Source organism: Cyphomyrmex costatus, unplaced genomic scaffold, assembly GCF_001594065.2.
Source record: "Cyphomyrmex costatus isolate MS0001 unplaced genomic scaffold, Ccosl1.0 scaffold43, whole genome shotgun sequence".
In the NCBI taxonomy this organism is placed as follows: domain Eukaryota; kingdom Metazoa; phylum Arthropoda; class Insecta; order Hymenoptera; family Formicidae; genus Cyphomyrmex; species Cyphomyrmex costatus.
The window spans coordinates 2,052,647-2,073,794 of NW_017278534.1; the positions used below are offsets into that span (position 1 = coordinate 2,052,647).

The 21,148-nt window shown below is 39.9% G+C and overlaps 4 protein-coding genes across 7 annotated transcripts; 3 read left to right on the top strand and 1 right to left on the bottom strand.

Moving 5' to 3' along the window:
- LOC108777441 (arginine-glutamic acid dipeptide repeats protein) lies at positions 1-11,733 on the bottom strand. 4 transcript variants are annotated; one of them, XM_018544343.1, is made up of 8 exons: positions 11,533-11,733; positions 10,310-10,446; positions 6,875-7,216; positions 6,687-6,767; positions 1,627-5,218; positions 905-1,183; positions 169-364; positions 1-67 (listed from the first exon to the last, which is right to left on the bottom strand). In XM_018544343.1, exons 2-8 carry the CDS (start codon positions 10,355-10,357, stop codon positions 1-3), a joined length of 4,605 nt encoding a protein of 1,534 aa, XP_018399845.1. In that variant the 5' UTR covers positions 10,358-10,446; positions 11,533-11,733. The 4 variants fall into 4 exon arrangements, with proteins under 4 accessions (XP_018399845.1, XP_018399843.1, XP_018399844.1 ...); XM_018544341.1 differs by having other exon boundaries at positions 10,310-10,528; XM_018544342.1 differs by lacking the exon at positions 11,533-11,733 and adding an exon at positions 11,087-11,101 and having other exon boundaries at positions 10,310-10,528.
- Positions 11,734-13,159: 1,426 nt separating this feature from the next.
- Positions 13,160-14,969, top strand: LOC108777380 (protein deglycase DJ-1). The gene is made up of 4 exons (XM_018544249.1): positions 13,160-13,520; positions 14,109-14,267; positions 14,337-14,529; positions 14,652-14,969. Exons 1-4 carry the CDS (start codon positions 13,434-13,436, stop codon positions 14,792-14,794), a joined length of 582 nt encoding a protein of 193 aa, XP_018399751.1. The 5' UTR covers positions 13,160-13,433; the 3' UTR covers positions 14,795-14,969.
- Positions 14,970-17,047: 2,078 nt separating this feature from the next.
- LOC108777340 (methyltransferase-like protein 23) lies at positions 17,048-19,174 on the top strand. The gene is made up of 2 exons (XM_018544190.1): positions 17,048-17,513; positions 18,508-19,174. The coding sequence occupies exons 1-2, from the start codon at positions 17,331-17,333 to the stop codon at positions 19,090-19,092; spliced, it is 768 nt and encodes a 255-aa protein (XP_018399692.1). The 5' UTR covers positions 17,048-17,330; the 3' UTR covers positions 19,093-19,174.
- A 164-nt stretch (positions 19,175-19,338) lies between these two features.
- LOC108777341 (acyl-CoA-binding domain-containing protein 6) lies at positions 19,339-20,522 on the top strand. Its single transcript, XM_018544191.1, has one exon. The coding sequence runs from the start codon at positions 19,417-19,419 to the stop codon at positions 20,137-20,139; it is 723 nt and encodes a 240-aa protein (XP_018399693.1). The 5' UTR covers positions 19,339-19,416; the 3' UTR covers positions 20,140-20,522.
- The last annotated feature ends 626 nt before the right edge of the window (positions 20,523-21,148 follow it).

A 21,148-nucleotide genomic window follows, 5' to 3' on the forward strand; every position in this document is an offset into this window, starting at 1 on the left:
TTATTGACGCGATCCACGTGCGGCTTCTTCCAGTGCGCGAACTTTAAGCTCGCGCTCACGCTGTTGTCTAAAAAATACCCTTCGTTAGTCCGGGTACTGGTGCTGCCTTAAGTCATAACATTATGCAACAAGTCAGGCAAGCTGTGATAGTGATTTCAAGGGACGAACCTTATGTATTCCTCATGATGAGCCATGATAGAATGTGGAGGGAATCGGTCACGCTCCATCATGAGATGCCGTTGTAGTTGTTCGTGATGCGCTGCCATATCCGCGTAAGGTCTTCCTAGGAGTTCCGCCGGATGAAGCGCTAAGGCAGGATCGCGTGGCATTAAACCGGGACGAGGATAATTAGCGCCGGCCGCAGCTGTGGACGAATATTATGTGTTATTATTAAAAAAAAAAGAAAATAGATGTAAAAGAACATTACTAATTTGTATTATTTAATTGTTGCGCGTACGATATCTATTTTGAAAAAGTACTCGCGCTTAGCGAAAGCGTATTCTCGAAATTTGTAAAGATAGAGAAAATTGCGCGCGCAGAATTTAATAATAAACCCTTAAGCTACATTGCCAAAGTGTTACTAGTCATCTTCAAGCACACGCACATGCACACTCGCGCCTATTCCTCGACAACACTCACTCGCACTTGCACCTGTGACGGTGATAAGCGACTAGCCAGAGATCAGAGTCGAGCAACTGGAAAATCGCAGGCGTGCTGACGATTAACGGTACGGGAAAAAAGAATCGTCTTGACCTAGACCTAAGCAAGTATAGGTAACGTAGGACGATCAATGAGAAATACACGGGCTGCCGAACGACGAGGAATAAGCAAGAGCGGCGTTTTCTTAAAGGAGAAGCTCTTCAGGAAGCTTTAGAAGAAACATCCTGGTTGTGTTAGGACCTACCCGGCAGAGGAAATCCAGCCGCAGCCGCAGCGGCTTCCTGCTGTTGCTGAGCCTGTTGCTGGGCCTGTTGCTGTCCCGGATGTAAGTGCAAGTGCGTATGCGCATGCGTATGCGCGTGAGTGTGAGCATGATATTCGGGCGAGATGCCAGCCATTTGCAATCGGACCATCGGGTCAGCGGCCAGAGCCAGCCGTTCTTCCAGCTGGCCGTGGTGATGAGCCGCCACGGGATGGCCAGCCGCTCCACCCGCTGGCCCCCCGCCGGCTGCAGTCGGAATCCCTAAACGCGACAGCGCTTCGATCACATAACTCGAAGATCACAGATACGATTCTCATGCCCGATTTCTTCATCTCCAGCTAACTCGGATAAAATTATCTGAGAGAGGAAGGAGCCACTCCTTTCAAATGTATACCGCTAATTGTAACATAGAGAGCCCAAGGTTAGCTATCATGTGGACAGAGTTAACTGGCGCTGAAGAAATCGGCCATTTATTTTTAACAATTAGTCTACCTACGTCGCATCCCTCAAAGCTCTTGGCGCTCTTGATCTAATTATTCTTTCTCCCCGGCCTATCCGATTTTTCTGTTATATCAGCCTTTCGGCTATATTTTTAAGTCAATTCGAATTTTGAAAAGTACAAGTGATACGGTCGAACGAATATTAATCGACGAATCTCTATCTCTACTGCCGAGATATCAAGTATTAGCTTTGTCAACAATTACCTAGCCGTTCGAGTCGTTCTCTCTCGAGTTGACTCGGACCTGGTGGAGCTCCGTAGAGGCCAAATTGGTGTAAGGCTTGAGGCGGTCCAGAAGGGCCCGGTGCTAAACCGGCGGCAGCGTATCGACGATGTATCTCCAGCCAATGGGGATCGACCGGCGGCGCAGGCATTGGTCTGGGTGTGCCCTTGAACAGTTCTTCCTTCAACCGATCGTTTAATTCTCTCTCGCGTAGCTCACGTATCTCGCGTTCTCTTTTCTCACGCTCCAGATGCTCCAATTCTAACCGCTGTGCTGCAGCTTCACGCCCATAAATATAGTGCAACATTGGGTCGGGTGGTGCCGGATGTCTGGCGGGTGAGAAGGCGGCGTGCGGCCTAGCGTACTCGGATAGTTGCCTAAGCGCTGGGGTATCCGCATAGGAACCAGGACGAGCGGCATAGCGGTCATAGGGCGAGACGACAGGTTCGAGAGGACCACGGCTAGGCGGTTTACACTCGGGCTGCTTCTCGGGCGTCGTCATCTTACGTGCTTGCTGTGCCGCAGCGGCGGCGCGATCGCGCTCCTCTCGTTCCCGCTCCGCTTGCTTTCGCGAACGCTCCTCGCGTTTTCGCGCAAGTTTCGAATCTGGTACAGGCTTGAACATCAGGTCAGTACGCGTACACGAATTATTCTCACCGCGATTCCAATGCCTCAGGAAAATCGCAGATTGCGATCGGTGGCACTCGGAATCCTCAATACGCGGCTCCGGCGATGGTCCACGTGGACTAATGGGCTCCTCTGGTTCCGGATCTAGGTCTTGCTCGATCTTTGGCTCTGCAACAACCTGTGGTTGCTGCGATTGTGGTGCACGATGATGATGATGTGCTGAACTGGATGACGTCAGGCACGTAGCTGAGACGAGGGACGATTTGCGTTGATTACTGTGTGAACTATGTGACGAGGAATGGCTGTGAGAGCTGTGAGAAGAGATAGTCAGCAGCTTGTCGTGGTGCAAATTGGTTGGTTGCTGATGCATGCTCGATGAATGGTGATGACTCGCAATCAGGTTCTCGCCTTCTTCTCTGCTCGCAACGCTCGAGCTCGTGCTGGCATGATGCGCCGTCATCATGGTGCTGCTTTCTTGGCTACGCTGCGGCGAAGGTGGTGGAATGGCATGAGGTACAGGACCATAGGGATATGGTGTAAAGGACGGGTATCCTCCTACTGGCGCATATCCTGGGTAGGCGTGAGGATGATACGGATGCATGGCGGTGAATAGCGAATGATGCATCAACGGATGATGCGGATGGAAGGGATGTGCCATGTGCGGGCTTGGCTGCTGCGCAGGATGCATTACTGGTTGTGGAATTGAACTGGGCGGTGGTGGTAAACTCGGCGTTGGTGTTGGCGTAGCCGTTGGCGACGCCGCAACCGGCTGTATCGATGGTATCGTTTGACTCACAGGTGGTACAGAGTGTTTGCTCGGCGTCGGCGGTTTACTTGTACCGTCCGGATCCTTCTTGATGTTGTCCAGGCTTGGACCAGGGAAAGAAGAGCTTTGGAAGCCCGGTACCTTGACCTCTTTTAAACTCTGCAGAGGATCTGGTTCCGGTGGTATAATCTCCTGTTTGATCTTCAAATTCTGTGGCTCCATCGGTGGCGTTCCGGCCAAATTGTAAATACCCACAGGCTTTTCCATTGGCAACATTCCACTGGACTGTATTGGTTGGAACAAACTACTTGGCTCCGGTCGTTCCGGTTCGTTATTCTCGCTCGTTCGTTCCGGAATGCGTTCTGACATCATGCGAGAGTCGGGAACTCTGCTGTCTCGAGACCGTTCGCTTACCGATAGTCTATCATCTGCCATCCTTTCGGCGTTTCTACTATCGGACGACATCACCGTCAAGCCAAGCGGTTGCGACGGCGGACTCGGCATTGACGGCATTTGGCCGATTGGGCCACCGATACCGGCCGATACACTCTGCGAAATGTTGAGATTCAACGGCGGTGGTCCCGTCATGTTCTGCGACAATGTTTGCGCGGAACTTTGCAAACTCTCAGTCACGTGACTACGAAGATTCGTTGGTCCCATATTCTGCGCGCTGGGTGGAACGCTATTTGGTGCTATTTGCGGTGGTATGTTCTGTGATAGGTTCTGTGGCACGTTCTGCACTGGTAACGGCGGCGGTGGTTGTACGTATTGCATACTTAGACTTGTCGGCAACACACCAACGCCAGTACCACTCTGTTGTTGACTGGGCGATATCACTGGAATTTGTGAGTTTGGCATAGTTGCCTGTGAGCCTACACTCGTTATAATACCAGGTATAGTTTGTGACAAATTACGAGCCGTAGCCACCGAACTCGCATCGCTGGATCCTGCTCCGACTTGCGCAGACGTGCTCAAATTCAGTTGCGTCGGTTCGGGTTCTTTACCTATTTCTTCGTTGGACATCGTTGGCGACATTGTCGACTCGATCGTCATCGGTTCCAACTTCAACGGTTGATTCATGGCTAACGGTACGTCTTCCGCTTGATCCATCATCTTGCTTTGATCTATTGGTTCTTGATCCAGCAAGCCAGATGGCTTTTTCTCCAAACTGTGTATCACTGGTACCGATATTGGTAGACTCTGTATCACGGCCGGTACCGGGGTTGACGCCGGCGTCGGCTCGGATGGTTCCTCGGGTGTCGTGACAGCCGGACTACTAACGGGCTCTTCCGCACCTGCTACACCGGCGACTGTTGGCGGCGTCGGTTGATTCTCGTTTGCGTCGCCCTCCGTTTCCCTCTCCGGCTCATCCATCAGGGAGTTGCTGTCGGTAGTGAGAGATTCGGACGGACTGTCGGGCCGTTCGCCGCCGCCCCGCTTTCGCTTCTGTGCGTCTTTGTCCTCGTCGTTGCAGGTGTCGTCTACCTGACCTGAACGTTTCTGACCCTTCTTGGGTGTATCCGTTTTTCCAGACGATTTCTTTTTACTCTTATCAGGTGTCTGTTGTTGCTGCTGCTGTTGCTGCTTTTCCTGATCGGGCGTGTCAGTGCCACCAGTTCGTCGCGGTCTCGCTGGTCTCGGTGTCTCCTTTGCTTTATTCCGCGTGCGCATTCTACCAGGACTCTCAGGCGATTCCGCGGGCACCGGGCGGAACAGATAAGGTGGCGCGGGTGGCAACTCTCCGGTTTTCTTTAGATGTGACCGACATTCTGCACAGAGTAACAATCGATCCTTGCCGGCTACCTGATAGTCCTTCGAGTTGGTGGAGAAGCAGTGCTGACACGAATGTGCCGTGCCGTTTGTATTGGTATCACGCGAGTCACTGTCTTCCTCCGAATTATCGTCCTCGGTCACAGAACTGATCTCACCACCGGGATTGTGACTGGCTGGAGTGCCGACCGGCACAGTCTCAGCCTCAGAGACGGCTTCCTTCGCACTAATGTTGGCCGTTGGCTGTGTGTCCTTGGTTGGCGTAGGTACCTCCTCTTTAGGCGTACCAGCGCGTGAGTTGCGTGTATTACGGATTCGCCGCAAAGAGCTTTGCCTACGCCTCCGATGTGGCCGATTGTTATTTGCGCCCGGTGTTTTCTTCCATAAGTAATAGAATTCGACGAGCTCCGGCTGCACAAAAACAAATTAGTGACACATGGTACAATAGTGAATACTTCTTTACGTCGTAAATCGTAAAACTTTCTCTCAACATGACAAATCTATGAAATTCAAAACTTTTTTCTAATTTGTTAATTAAATTTAAAAAACAAAAATTGCTCATATAAAGTAATATTTATTAATTAGAACAGTCGTATTGCTTTTCAGTGTTAAAAATTTTAATATAAACAAATTTTATTAAAATGTTTGTAATAAGGCTCAATATGTTTTTAACAACTAATATAGAGAAACAGGGCAATGAGCTAATAAATTTTAAGTTAAAAATCTTTTTAAATTAATTTAATATATTGCAAAGAATATCATGTAATTATGGCGTTTCGTCCCAGCTTCCACTACTGGACTCATCAGTAAGGCATTGTAATGGAAGCCTACCATACGCCTGCAAGAGTTATTCAATCGAGATTCTATATGAAGAGATATACGCGTATCAAAGCACTTGCGAGAATTTGCGAATATCGATAGACCTCTGATGGCGGGTCGACGTAGTGATATTCTTCGCAATATTTATCCAAAGTAATAGATATATGAATTCCCCCCTCCCCTAACTTGTGCGCCAAACAATCGTTAGTCTTCAAACGTATCTGAATTTTATTAATTTTATTTTAAGTAGGAATTGTAAACTTTTAGATCAAAGATTTTTATAAATATTTTTAACTTGTATAGTATATTCAATTATACGTAGATTATACTGAAAGTTTTTGTAAAAGTAATAAAAAAGAGAAATGATTCATAAAAAGATTTCCACTTTATTTTTTTTCCCTTTAGTATTTAATACTGTTTTGTACTTTTATATTCGATGAAATCACGTAACCGGATTATCTTCAATAACGATTATCCTCTTTCACTCTGCAGCTTAAACTACTATCCATTTGTAATTAACTCAAACGTAAGAATAATGAGTCATTCGCCCTACAATCCCGACATCTTTCTGTTTATAATTAAAGATAAAATGTGTGGATTGACTTTCAAAACAGCCGAACAGGCGATTTGAACATAATAAACAAATAATGTCTCAGTTCCGAGATACACTGCCAGTACTAAAAAATATACGTCAACGATAGATTGACTGGCAATGTATATTGAAATATAGCCTTAGGTATCTTTAGAACAGTAGATGAATACCAACAGTTGGTTCTACCGAATGTAAAAGTATAAATTACAAAGACAAATATTTAAAAAATAAATTATTTCAAAATTATGTATTGTATAATGAGTTATTGTATTACTTTTTACTTTTACTAAAATTTTTTAAGTGTAATCATATATTTTCGATAGTTACCAATTTATTAAATCTTAAACATTTAATTGCATTAATTTAAATGCAAAAGAAAAAAAGAATATAACAGAAAAGATCAAACTTACAGTAACTTTAACCGATAGGTAAGAAAAGCAAACTGACTATAAAGAATGAAATCGTTACCGTATCTTTGTGAGGCAAAAGATCCTTCCTAATGCGCGCAAAATTCTTTCCAAACTGCCGCAAACCCTTGACGAATCGCTTCTATGGGCAATGAAAAGAAAGAAAATCTATACGTTAGAAAACTTTCTCTTGTGGTCAGTAAATATTATACATAATGTTGACAATAAAAGAACGAAGTGGTCACGTACAGTTTCGTCCTCGGACCACTTCTTGTCGACGCTTTTCGGTATAGGACATTTGACGAGTGCTTGGAGCGCCCTACCGGGATCATAACCAGAACTGTGAAGAGTGTCCAATGCGTTGATGGTAGTGTCGTCTCGAGAGGCAGCCACGCAACCATCATCTGGAGAACCGCCGTCACACATACCGGCAAATGCGGCCATTGAACGGGCCGCCCTCAAGTACATGAGCAGATCCCCATCCAACGCCATGGCTGGTACCCATTTTAGCTCCTCGCGCTCCTTGGAGAATTCTGGATCGGGTGGCAGCTCTCCGGGGGGTATACCCGGCCGATACTCAGGCAAACGGGCCTGACAAGAAACCAACTCCTGTAAATCCCAAAATTCGGGATTGCGCGCGGTTAGCACCAATGATGCCAAAGCGAGTTAGTTAAGTGTCACATATCGGCTTGTCTTTTCAACACAGGTTAACTAATCACTCTCTACATCCCAATCCTTTCTTTTTTTTTTATTCTTTACATAATAAAGCACCGATAATGAAGCTATATATTTTTTATTAGTCGACTTCCTCTTTCAGTATCTTATACGCGAATAAGAAAAACTATGTCTTAATTTATAATCCTCCCCCCTTTTTGTTTCTAAAGATGCACGCGAGACAGACATTCACAAGCAAACGCTCGCACTTCATTAACGCGATAATTGGCCAAACTTTGATGATTACGCATTAAAAATAGAAGTTATATATCTGCAAGTGTATAAATTGCGTAATGTATTTATCGTTTTACGAAGTCATGATTCGCGGCATGTATGATGATAAATTTGCAAAACGTACGCAAAAAGAGGAAGAAAAAGATAAATGTACAAGCTACCGATTAATTACAGAAGCAAAACATCAAGTAACGAATGAAAACAAAGCTTCGCATCTTCGCACGGTTGACGATACTTTTAATTTAATATCGCTTCAAATATATATACCTCATATATCTGGGATATCCTGCACGTTAAGAAACATTGGAAGTGAAAGGTGACTTCGCTGGGTCTCGGGACAGTCCGTACAAACGCTCGTGCTCACAGATGGTTCAAGTAAGCAATCGCGAATAATTGTTGTATGCCAATGGGTATATAAATAGTGCGAAGGCGCGAATTGATCCGCTTATCAGCCGTAGCAATTAATGATTTCACCGTGACTGAAAACCACTCCAAATTAAGAAAGTGTCATCTCATGCTAAATAAACTGCAATTAAACCACTTTTATGCATCGGCTCCCAAATGTATTTCACGCACGTGTTACAGCTTGCAAAGAAAGTTCCACCGGCTTATTCGCCGAATACAGCGATTGTTTGTGTGATACAACAAGTATTGCAGAAGAGCTTAACGAATACATTTCATGTATTGCAGACGAGACGAGGTCTACACCTGAAACATTCGAAGCTCTTTAATGCGTGATGCGTTAGTTGAACCATCGAATGGGAACCGAAATGCGTGAGAGTCCGATCTTATCTTGACAATAATTTTTAAAAGTTTTACATAAAACTGCCACTTAAACGTGTCGATATGTCTCTCGTAGTTTAAATGTTCTCCGATTACATAAAGTGTCCCCTCACGAGAATATCCTCGGATTTACATTAAACACGTGACACTAGTTTTAAGATAGTTAGATAGTATGAAAAAAGCGGCTGTGATTAGGTTTGTAAAATTTTAATCGGTTGTGATTAGGAATAGGGATAGAGATTTAATGATGATGATGATGATGATGATGATGATGATGATGATAATAATAATAATAGACAACAACGGAATAATACAAAGAGGTTTAGGAGGAGCGTGTCATAATTACGTATGTCAATAGGAAAGGTATGGACGGATGCGTATATGGTAAGAAATATTGTAAACCAAATTCCCTTCTTGGCTATTTTTGTATACTGAAGAGAATAAAATTCTATTCTATTCATTAAACACGTGACATTTACTGTCGCAGAAAATATTCGGAGTTAGCGTGCAATGCAAAAGAAATGGAAATTTCTGCATGGAGTATATGCCGATCCCGGGTACCTTATCGGTCTTATTGTTGAGAAACTTTAAGATTGATCCACGTACTTCATACTTTTCAGATTAGATTACACACGTATGTATATATATTTACGTAATGTTCCTCCGCAGAGTACTATTTTTTTCTTTACTTCGAACTATCCGTACGCGCGTGCGTATTTGCTTAAACATGTGCACGCACGTACGTGCACATGTATGCCACGTACACGCGAGAACATACAGTTCTTTTTACATTTGTTTACATTTATCTGATTCATTGATGCAAAGAGCGTGTGAAGATCCTCGTAATCATTCATTTTCTTTATTCAAGAAACAATATATATCACTTTAAAACTGGAGAATTACATTTTGCTTAATGCAATGAGAAAAGCAATTATCCTTCTAATGTAAGTGCACACATAGCTTTTCTTGTAATTGTATGTTATAATTGTATATTATTTCCAGGACAACCAGTTTTTGATTCCAAAATCACTTAATCTAACATGAATTAGCATGTGTTCTTTTCGACAAATATTACAAATGTTTTCTGTAACAAGATTCATTATCAAAAATTCGACATTAAGGCAGAAGTATAGATTTATAGATAATATGAAACATAAGAAGATTAACCGATCAATCTTTTATTTCAAAAGAAGGAAATATTATCCCATACATAATGTCTCATAATAATATCCATTTTCACCAATATCGATCAAAGCTGTTTTTTTCCACCACAAGTTTTGAACTCGTGTACACTGGTGCAATAAGATAGAATGAGACAGGCATAGCTTGCTTTACTCTAACTTATTACACTAGTTCAGAATTCTTTGGAAAAAACAGACCTTATTTTTAATCTCGGTGCAAATTACTCTTCGTCTTTTTCTAATTCTAGAGATTATAAAAAGATAAAGAATAAGTCAATCTAAGGTTAAAGTTAATTTACATTGATAAAAATGGGCATAAATGGTTTATTTTCTCATGCATCATGCGTTATGCAAGACTTTGTGCTCCCGTCTTTATTTAGAATAATACTTAAAAGAATTTTAATCAATTCAAAACATGAAGTGTGTATATATATATAGTATGGGTTTATATATAACTATAGCTTTCCATTTGGTGATACAAATCAACATAAGTGTCGCTCTATTTTTGTTACTCACTGGAATGCCAAAAAAGATAGAATAATGTTTATGTCGACTTGAAATAGGAAGCACTCGTAAAATTGTAATAATTACACATATAAAGTAATTATATAACAATGATCGATTAATGTGAGGAGAATAATAATTCGAGATTGTATCCAAACACGCCCTTTACCTTGTAACAAATGTTTATACTAATAGCAAGCCTCGAGATAGGCACATTGTGCAAAACAGTTAATTAGCAAGAAAGTTTTTCAAGATATATATGGCAAACCTGATGAGAAGGGCCAACCCGAATCTCGCCCTGGGTGCCAGCAGACATCTCCCCCTCCTCCGAAGCTCCTCCGTCTTTCTCCAGCGTTTTGAATGGCTTTGATCTTGGATTTTCAGTAAATTCCTATCATCCACCCCCTGAACCGTATAGTTATGCCATCAATATGATTGAAAGACGATATGGCAAAAACATATACTGCTAACATGCTCGCCTCGGTATCTTTGTAAAAGATAAGAAAACTACATGTATGCATTGGCGCCTATTTACAGAGATAATGTAATGGAACTCTGATAATTTTTTACAGCCTTAGTGTAAACCTAGCGTATTTGCATACTACTGATTTGCTGGTATCAAATGAAAACATACAAAAGCATTGTTGTTCAAAAACTGTCACGCTTGTATCTAGAATCTCTTGCACGTATCGATGAGTATCCTCCAGTCGGATTTCAATAAAAAATTCCAGTACAAGTTACAAATGTTAATTTATAGTTACAGATATATGCTCCAAATCAAATAAAAAATTTCCTGATGCAAAGCACAAATGCAAGATATCTACCCCAACCAATTCCTCTTAAGCTCTACAAACTGAAATAAACAACAAGAAATAAATCGCGCGATATTTCTATAGATCACTATTATATAAAGTAATTTACAAAAATAGGAGATCAGTCTGTGTGATATGTTATATAATATATAATTCAATTATATATTATATTAGATTATTTTATACATATTGAATTATATAATATATAATTCAAAGAGTATTTTAATGCCTACACGTCTCACATTGTGTTTCTCTCTCTCTCTCTCTCTCTCTCTCTCTCTCTCGCTCTCTTTCTTTCTCACACACTGACACACGCACACACATGCTCTTTCTTTCTCTCTCCTTAGTGGTCTTGAGTCACGGTGAAAGCGGCAAACAGGCTAATTAACAAGCGCGCAAGCTCGAATGCCTTCGACGAAGAGGACGATCGCGACGGTCAAAGTCGTGATTCTCGATCGTGAATTTCGAATTTCTGGCGACGGAGGTGTAAAAATTCCTCGCGAATGCGTCGCGTAGACGAGGAAACGCGCGTGTGCGCGCGCGCGCACGCTCGCGAATATCGTCACGCGCGATCGAGATCGGATCGACTCGACGCGATTGTCGCGTCGCGTCCCCACACACGGCACGGTGGCCCTGCGTGCTTCGCGGGGGATCCTCTGATTGACTTCTGCAAACTCACCCGTGCTGTCGTCTCCGCGCTCCGGCGGCAGCCTCCCTCAGCGATGTGCACGCGTCATCGTTCCCCCGAGGACGATCGCGCCTCGCACCTCACGCGCTCCGTCAGCTTCGTGCGATTGCAGGCTCGCCCACGCGCGCGCGAGCGCGGTTCACGAATACGGAGGGCTAATGCGACTCCACACGAGAAAAGGCCCCACTTGACGGAGGCAGCGAGGACGACGATGACGACGGCAACGGCTGCCGCGAGATTCCTCAGGTACTTCCTGCCCAAGTTCAGTATCCACAACACCCGAACACGACGGCCATAATGCAGTGCACGCCGCACGGTAGCGACGCGATCGGCCGTATTCGTGAAGCAGCGCTGATTCTGCCCCATTCTGCCCGCGACTTGAAAGTTCAAATTTTCACTCCAACTTTGGAAAGCGCGTTATACTTCTCTACGTATAATTATTATCTTACTTTGCAAGCGTTCGATCGTTTACAAAGCTCATTTAGATACCTTTGATCTTTATTTAAGATTTCATATCAGTTTTTACAGATGAATTTTATCGAAATTATATATATAATTGCTGTGTTGGCTAACATGTAGTGCTGGATTCACATTGCATCCGATTTTCGTCGTACGACGACTCTGCAACCAATCAGAAAAATCGTATCATCAATGCGAAGCAAAATCCTGTTTTCTGGGCCGGGATTCTCTAAACGTTTTGTCGATGATTGTCGCTATCGTTAACTAGCGACAGCCAATGGCAGGACAATCCTAAAAGAAAGCGCGGCTCTCATTGGCTGTCGCTAGTTAACGATAGCGACAATCATCGATAAAACGTTTAGGGCCTCTTTCACCAACGCCGATTAACTTAATCGACGATTAGTCCATTGGAATTGACCAATCGCATTTATCATTTAGTTTTGACGACAGACGCGATTCGTCAATTTCAATGGACTAATCGTCGATTAAGTTAATCGACGTTGGTGAAAGAGGCCCTTAGAGAATCCCGGCCCTGATTGGTTGCAGATTCGTCGTACGACGAAAATCGGATGCAGTGTGAATCCAGGGCTGCGTTCGGAAACATCACCCGAGTACCCCCGTGCATCGTCTTATCCTTGTTGTTCACCCATGTTAAACGAGGATAAGACGATACACTGGGGCACTCGGGTGATGTTTTCGAACGCAGCCTAGCATAAGCGGATCTACAATAGTTTTAAGCCTTAAGATACCTTTTCACGAGCTGCTGAATTGACGAATAGCAAACGAATATGACGCTTGCTATTCGTCAATTTTTATCACGTGACCTTTTTTGTCGCTGGAACGGCCAGTTTCAGCAGCTCGTGAAAAGGCACCTTTAAGCCATAACGAATGGACGAATCATAGTAGATTATTCTCCTCGAATTCGACTGTTAATTGGTTAATTTCTCACAGCTTGGGGCTTAAAACACGTATTGTAGATTCGGGGTAAGGTTTAAAATTCTATTGTAGATCTGGATTAATTTTATCCAAACCGAATATAGAATCTTGGAAAAATAATATAATATGGGGATCGACCAATCACAATAATTTCATTTAGATTGTAAAAATAAATTAAGTTTAGAGAGAATGCGTTTATATAAAGGTACATTTTCACAATGCTCGAACCTATCATTTTAACGACAAAAGGTCAAAAAGTTAAAAGTTAAAATTGAATGATCACTGTTATCACTAGTTGGACTTGGACCTGAGTCAAATACGTATGTACGGTGGTGCCTGGTGTAATTATTGATTGATTGACGGAACAGACTTTCTTGAATACGAGTTTTCTCGACTTCTCTTTCTCGAATCTACCAAACTCCACCCTCATCCTTACACCTTACCCCACCGAATAAAGTAGAGATTTGACGTTATTAGAGTACGCACGTAAGTACATAATGACAAAAACCGCATTGGTGTTGCTTGCTGATGGAACGGAGGAAATGGAGGCTGTGATAACTATCGACGTCTTACGACGCGCTGGGGTACGTTAATTATCTAAGTCTACAGCAATTAATAATTATTCACTTGGCAGGAAATGAACAACATATATACGTGATTATTTTTCTTGTTTTTTTTTATTGCACTGAATTCCACGTTATATTTTTACGTCTAACGATTGTTGGGATCTTTTTGTTTTGAATGATGTTTTTGGCGAATTCAAGGAGGGGGGCATGGTGGCCATGGTCCCAGTTAGGACTTTTTTTAAAAATATTTTTATAATAAAATATTATATATATTTTTAATATTTCAGAAATGTTAAATCACAATTTTGATTTATTTTCGTTTTTTTCTTTTTATTTTGAGTAATGTTATTATTCTAGAAAATAATTTATATTATATATGTATTTGTTTTTGTGTAATTTTTAATTTATTTAAATAAAAATTTGTACATTTTGTTTGACGATTATCTTTGAATATTTTTAAATGTTGCTAGTGACAAGAGCTTCTGATTCTAAATCATTACTAAAAATTGTATCAATGTACAATTATTGCTAAAAAACAAAAGATACTATTTGCTAATTAAATGAATTAACATATTTGAATAATTATATTGAAATATGATTGGATAGATTGCAGTTACTGCAGCTAGTGTACAGGATAGCAATTGCGTGAAATGCAGCCGCGACGTCAAAATCTGCGCAGATGTTCTGTTTAGTAATGTTCAAGAAAAGAGTTATGACGTTGTTGTTTTGCCTGGCGGTCTCGGTGGAGCTAAGACGTTTACATCTGTAAGTTTATTTGACAATGTCTACTTTATTATGACGTTAGAATAGCTTAGAAAACTTGTTTTGTTATAGTCAGAGGAGGTTGGGAGGTTGTTACAAAAACAGGACAAAGAGAACAAATTAATAGCGGCCATCTGTGCAGCTCCCACAGCTTTAAAAGTGCATAATATCGGCAAAGGAAAACAAATCACCTCTTATCCAAGTATGAAAAAGGATTTGTGTGACTACTATGACTACCAGGACAATAAGAATGTAGTGATTGATGGTAATAATTGATTTATCATGTATTTATTAATATTAATATAATTTTCAATTTATTATTAATCTCTAAAAACTTGATTTCTGTATTTTATTAGTATTGATATTGTGTTTTCAATAATTTCACAGGCAATCTCATAACTAGCCGAGGACCGGGAACGGCTTTTGATTTCGGCCTAACTATCGTTGAAACATTAATAAATCTTAAAGAAGCCACAGATGTCGCGAATAAGTTACTATATAAATACGAAAGCTGTATAAGCGCTGTGTAAATTTCTTCAAATATCACTTTGTAGTTATGACTATAAAGTTCTTGGTATATAAGTTTGGATGCTTTCCACTAATGAAACGCACTGTGTACAGTCATATACTGTGCAACACGGTATTAATTGAAACGTTGCTTAGTTTTTTTATTTACTACTAGAGTGAAATAAAGAAAAAAAAGGATCTCGTACATATCCAAATATAATCTTAAAATCTTTTATTGAAGTATTCATTATAGAAAAATAAATAGTAACAAAATGTAAAAATTTGTTTGTGAAATGATATAAAAGGACACAATTGGACACAGTATTTTAATTGTGTACATTTATGTCGACTTATTGTTTGTATCATAATTGATAAGTATGTAATCGTACATGTGTCGTCTGTATTCATAGCTGGAGTGCAGAAAAATTTATATGCTCTAAACGCGCACATACAAAAATATGGTTATTAGATTTTAACAAGAAATTATAATGAGTAATATATATAGAAATGCATGGAATTGAAGTCCATATGTATATCAAAATGTGAAAACTAAAATTATGTTTATTATTTCTAAAATTATATATTGAAAATTGGAAAAAAAATTATAATGTATATGTACTAAAGCAAAACAGCAAGAACTGTTTTAACTATAATTAAAAAATATTCAGATGCGTTTTAATGGAGAAGTAATATATAAGAGATAATAAAAAAAGTTGTGTTTTTTTCTTCAATTTGACATTTATAATTCTTTAATAATATATGTGGGAACCATATAGTGTATGAAATGTTCATGTAAATTATTTTTTGAAACATTTAAAAAATATTTTGCGAGCATTTATGAAACACTTAAACATATTGCAATAAAATATTTTAGAACCATTGTACAAATACTATGAGAAAAAAAATTTTAAAAGTTTTGATTTTTTAGACATAATTATATTTTACGAAAAATAAAACTCTTAAAAGTTTCTAAAATATTTCAAATCATATAGAAATATTTTATAAATATTTTATTTGCATGTGTTATACCAGGTATGTAAATATGAAACCGGAATTTTTTAATAGAAAATACACGTTTATTGCATGAAAATGATAAAAAATATTTTATTCGAAGTATTGCCCATCGCTAGCTATACATCTTTCCCATCTGTCTGACAATTTGTAGATGCCATGCCAAAAAAATTGTTGCTCTTTTGAGTCAAACCAGTCATCTAGCCATTTTCGTACACCTTTGTAAGAAGTGAAGCGCTGCTGAGCAAGTGCGTGTTCCATCGATGCAAATAAGTAGTAATCGGACGGAGCCAAGTCTGGTGAGTAAGCCGCATGCGAAAGTATTTCCCAACCAAATGCCTCAATCGTTTCCTTGACCAGTTTTGCATTATCATGAAGCAAAATTACTTTGTGTTGCCTTTTTTGATATTCAGGTCGTTTTTCACGCAAAGCTTGATTCAAATTGATCATTTGTTGTCGGTAGCGTTTAGTATTAATGGTTTCGCCAGGTTTTAGCAGCTCATAATAGATCACACCTTTCTGATCCCACCAAACACAGAGCATTGTCTTCCGTCCATAGCGATTTGGCCTTCCAGTCGATGTCGATGGTTCGTCTGGAGTTTCCCTTTTACGCTTAGGATTCTGAAAATATATCCACTTTTCATCGCCAGTCACAATTCGATGGAGAAATGATTTTCTTTTGTACCTGGCGAGCAGCATTTCGCAAGTGGTTTTTCGATTTTCCTTCTGTCTTTCATTCAGTTCATGTGGGACCCATTTTCCCATCTTCTGGATCTTTCCTATGGATTTCAAACGTATGGAGACAGCTTCTCGTGTCACATTTAATTGATCCGCGAGTTGTTGTTGAGTTTGAGTGTCATCCTCATCCAACAATCCTTGTAATTCGCTGTCTTCAAACTTTTTCGGTGGTTTTCCACGTTCTTCGTTTCTCACGTCAAAATTGCCACTTTTGAATTTTTTAAACCACTCAAAGCACTGTGATTTACCAAGAGCATGCTCACCGTAAGCTTCGACAAGCATTCGATGCGATTCTGCAGCAGTTTTCTTCAAATGATAACAGAAAAGCAATGCTGTCCGCAAATCGTAGTTTCCAGGCACAAAATTCGACATGTTCAACGCTATTACAAACTATACTGTTGTATGAAACTTGTATTGTTGTGAGTTGAAAATCACTTTGTCAGATGTCAGAACAAGGAAATAGCGTCAATATCAATGACGCGGTCTGACGGCAACTACATTGACAGTGGTAAATTGGACATTGGTAAATTCCGGTTTCATATTTATATATCTGGTAGAAAGAGAGGGAGGGGAGGGGGAGAAAGAGAGAGAATGGAAAGGACGGAAATGCCGCCATATCGAGCGGCAAGTCTGATTCCGTCATCGACTACTCTCGACAAAACTACGTCCATATACTCCATATCCATCGATATCACCGTCCTTTGATGCGTCGTGCTCGGCAACGCGCTGGATACCGGTAATTCGGACGGCGCGTAAATTACCGCGGGCACGATGAAAGATGATTAGTGCGTGTCGAGAGGCGCGTCAGTGATGCCCGGTCTAGAAGGAAGTATTTCACACGACACGAGTTCACCTCCTACGCGCGCCCTAATGTCCGATGGGGATCATACGGTGCCCGAGCAAGTGAAAAGGTTCGTATTCAGATCACGAAAGGCGCAGGGCTGCGCGCAAGACAACGAGCACGAGGAGAGCTTGGAGATCCTTATACCTGAGGTGAGAGGACAACTTCGCGCGCGAGTTTCCCCGCATGCCCGCAGTATTTCCGGCACGCGCGAGCTACCGGTGTTACGGTTTTTTGGTTAGATTGCTCCGTGAAAAATTATTTTGTTGGCCATTGTCGAGAATTTTCGCGAAATTTCCTTTTTATTTACATTTTTGTCTCGTTCAATTCATTTTTTTTTTTTTTTAAATTGTCACTCCGTAGATCTTTTCGTAAACTTTTCATGAATCTGTAATAAGCATCAAGATTACTGTTCCAGCACATTGGCGATTATTAAACTATTAATATGTAAGGGTATAATTTATTTGTAATTTAATTGTTTATAATTTTGTATTTCCTCAGAGATTATTATTTTTATGCTGTTATAAGATCAAAGTTTTTCAAAATGACTGTTACATAACTTGGGCCTGTAGGTAGCAAATAGATTTCAGCAGTTACAATCTCTAGAATGTCTTCAGATATTTTCATTGAATATTCTAGATATCAATATTTCAGATATCAACTGAATAACAATACTAGTAATTACTATTTTTTTGAGTGTCCTTTGCAAATGCTTCTGTCCTACTTTGTTTAAATAAAGTAGCTATACATTGATCCCTAAACTATCGAATAATCCTTCTAATCTTTTTGATAAAATTAAAAATAATTTTTTCGTAACAATTCTAGCCTTAATAAACTCATACATGAATTTAAGATACCTCTCAATTTCTGATTTAACATTATTTTTTTATCATTATATTTCCTACACTACCAAATAACATGTTCAAGATTTTATATCTGCAGTCACAACGCTTGACATAATTATTTCTCACAGGTGACATATAAAATTAAAATGATCCATTCTAATTCTATTAATGAAAAATGAACAAAGTACCATTCTATATTAATTTTTATAGAACCATGGCTTAGTCTTTTCTATGTATATCATACAAAAATTCTTAAAATACTTTCTTTGCATTCTTCATAATAAAATTTTGATGATTTCAGTTGCTGCAGGCTAATTACAGTTTTAATACTTGGCCCTGTGCACCTGTGCTTGCCTGGTATCTCTGGGAACACAGAGAAAACTTGGTTGGCAAGCGGGTTCTAGAAATTGGAGCCGGAACTTCACTCCCTGGTATTCTCGCTAGCAAGTGCGGCGCGATTGTGACCTTGAGCGACTCTGCAAGTCAACCAAGAACTCTGCAGCATATCAAGAGGTGTTGCGAGTTGAACGGGATCGCAGATCAAGTCCAAATCGTTGGCATCACCTGGGGTTTATTCTTATCCAATTTATTCTCGCTTGGACATTTGGACCTGATCATTGGTTCAGACTGTTTCTACGAGCCTACTGTGTTCGAGGACATAGTGGTTATTGTGGCATTTTTACTGGAGAAAAATCCCTGCGCGAGATTTCTCTGTACTTATCAGGAGCGCAGTGCCGATTGGTCTATAGAGCATCTGCTAAACAAGTGGGGACTGACGTGTATGCATATAGCGTTGGACAATCTTGGTACAAATTCTGATATTAACTTGCATGAATTGATGCAAGATCATACGATACATTTATTAGATATACAACGAACGGTATAAACAAATCAATCTCTTTCTCTTATCATGATTGTCGGGAAATACATGATTAATATCACCAATATTCCTTGGACAGTGGGTCGACACGAGCTTTGGCTGTATTTCTCTCAGTTCGGTTGCGTGACAAATGTTTATGTAGCATTCAATAAGCTAACAGGTCTCCACGAGGGTTATGGAGACGTAACGTTCTTGAAAAGGAAGCACATGAATGCTGTACTTGAACGTAAGCATTCTTTAGAAGGGAAAGGTTTACAAGTATACAAGAAATAAGGTAAAATTGATAAGAGTAATACTTAATTAAAGATATATCACGCGAGTTCGATAACGATGGCCGAGAGCGATTTAGAAAGCGAACCCTTGACTGATCTAGAGGAGACATTTGACAGAGCTAGCAAATATCTGCAAACATTGGTGTCGGAATTAGATTCAGGTCAGTTGCTTGGATTTTACGGTTTGTATAAACAAGCTACTGTGGGCCCATGCGACATCCCGAAGCCCAATTGGTATCAGATTCAAGCCAAGCACAAGTGGGAAGCATGGAAGAATCTTGGGGATATGAGCCGCGAGATCGCGATGACAAATTATATCCACGGAATCGAGAAAATAAATCCGTCATGGGACGAGGAGGAAGCAAAAGCCGGATCTCAAAAATGGATCGTTTTTAGTAAGTTATCATATGGAAGCGCGGAATTGAATGACGAAGACAAGACATTCTTAGACTGGATCAAAGAAGGCAATGAGACAAAGGTGCGAGAATTTTTAAGTAGCGAACCCGCGCTTGTTAACAAGCCGGACGAGGAGGGCATGCATCCCATACACTGGGCTGCAGATCGCGGCTATCTCGGAATCTTGGATTACTTAATTAAAAGTGGCGCGAATGTAAACTCACGGGATCAGTACGGACAAACGGCTCTTCACTACGTGGTAAGTTGCGATCACGTAGATGCGGTGAAGTACTTGCTTTCAATCGGAGCTCAGTCAAATATAACGGATAACGATGGTATGACACCCAAAGAAATTGCGAACGAGCAGATCGCAGCTCTTTTTTAATACTAACACTATGCTGTATACACAAGCACATTACGTTTACAATTGTTAATTCTGTTTGCATATATTAATAAATCCAGTATACTGATAATTTCACATAGAAATCATGAAGTGTGTTATCTTATATTACATTAATCCACTCCATTCTAATAGAGTAAATCTTTATTTATGTACAAATAAACTCGTCTAATAGTCCATTACATTCACAGCCTAAGCACACCTTAGGTAAATGCGTGATTTGTCATTAGCTAGATTTTTTATAATTTGCTCACTGCCTAATTAATATTACGAGCGATACAAAATAAGCACACAAAAAATTTGTAGAGAATGCAAGGTTTGTTATCATCGATAGCAACAATAAAAACAGAAATCTAAAAAATGACAAAAAACGATGTCAGTTCTTATAATAATTATATAATTTAGAAATCCATTTCGTCAATATGGCTTAATCTGATAAACTCTATTTCTTACGTTTCCATAAAATTTAATCATTGTTAACGTATTATATCTATCTTTTAATCAATAATACTGTGTTCTTTTTTTAACGAATAACTATATATATTTCATCGTGTTCATTTCAATCATAAAACAAAAATTTCATTGATTCATTGCACGAAATTTTAAACAAAAACTTTTAACAAACATACATACTCCGAATTATTCTCGAATTTTTAATCTTAATTCATTTTGTAATATGACAATATATATTAATCTATATATATGTATGTATAAGTAATGATTGTTAATCATATGCTAATTTCTTAAATTTGACAAATCTAGCATTCTCAATGAAACAAAATACAACAAACTCGAGATCTTTCTCACATGTTACAAAGTAAATTTTAAATACTCAGCACAAACCTTCAAAAATGGAGTAACGCTGCTCAATTAAAATGCTAGCTGAGAATAAAAACATTACGTATACAATTTTTAAAAAACATCAAATAAAAATTTGATCCTATTAACATTATATGAGGACATAATTATATTAATATAATTATATGAGAATGAT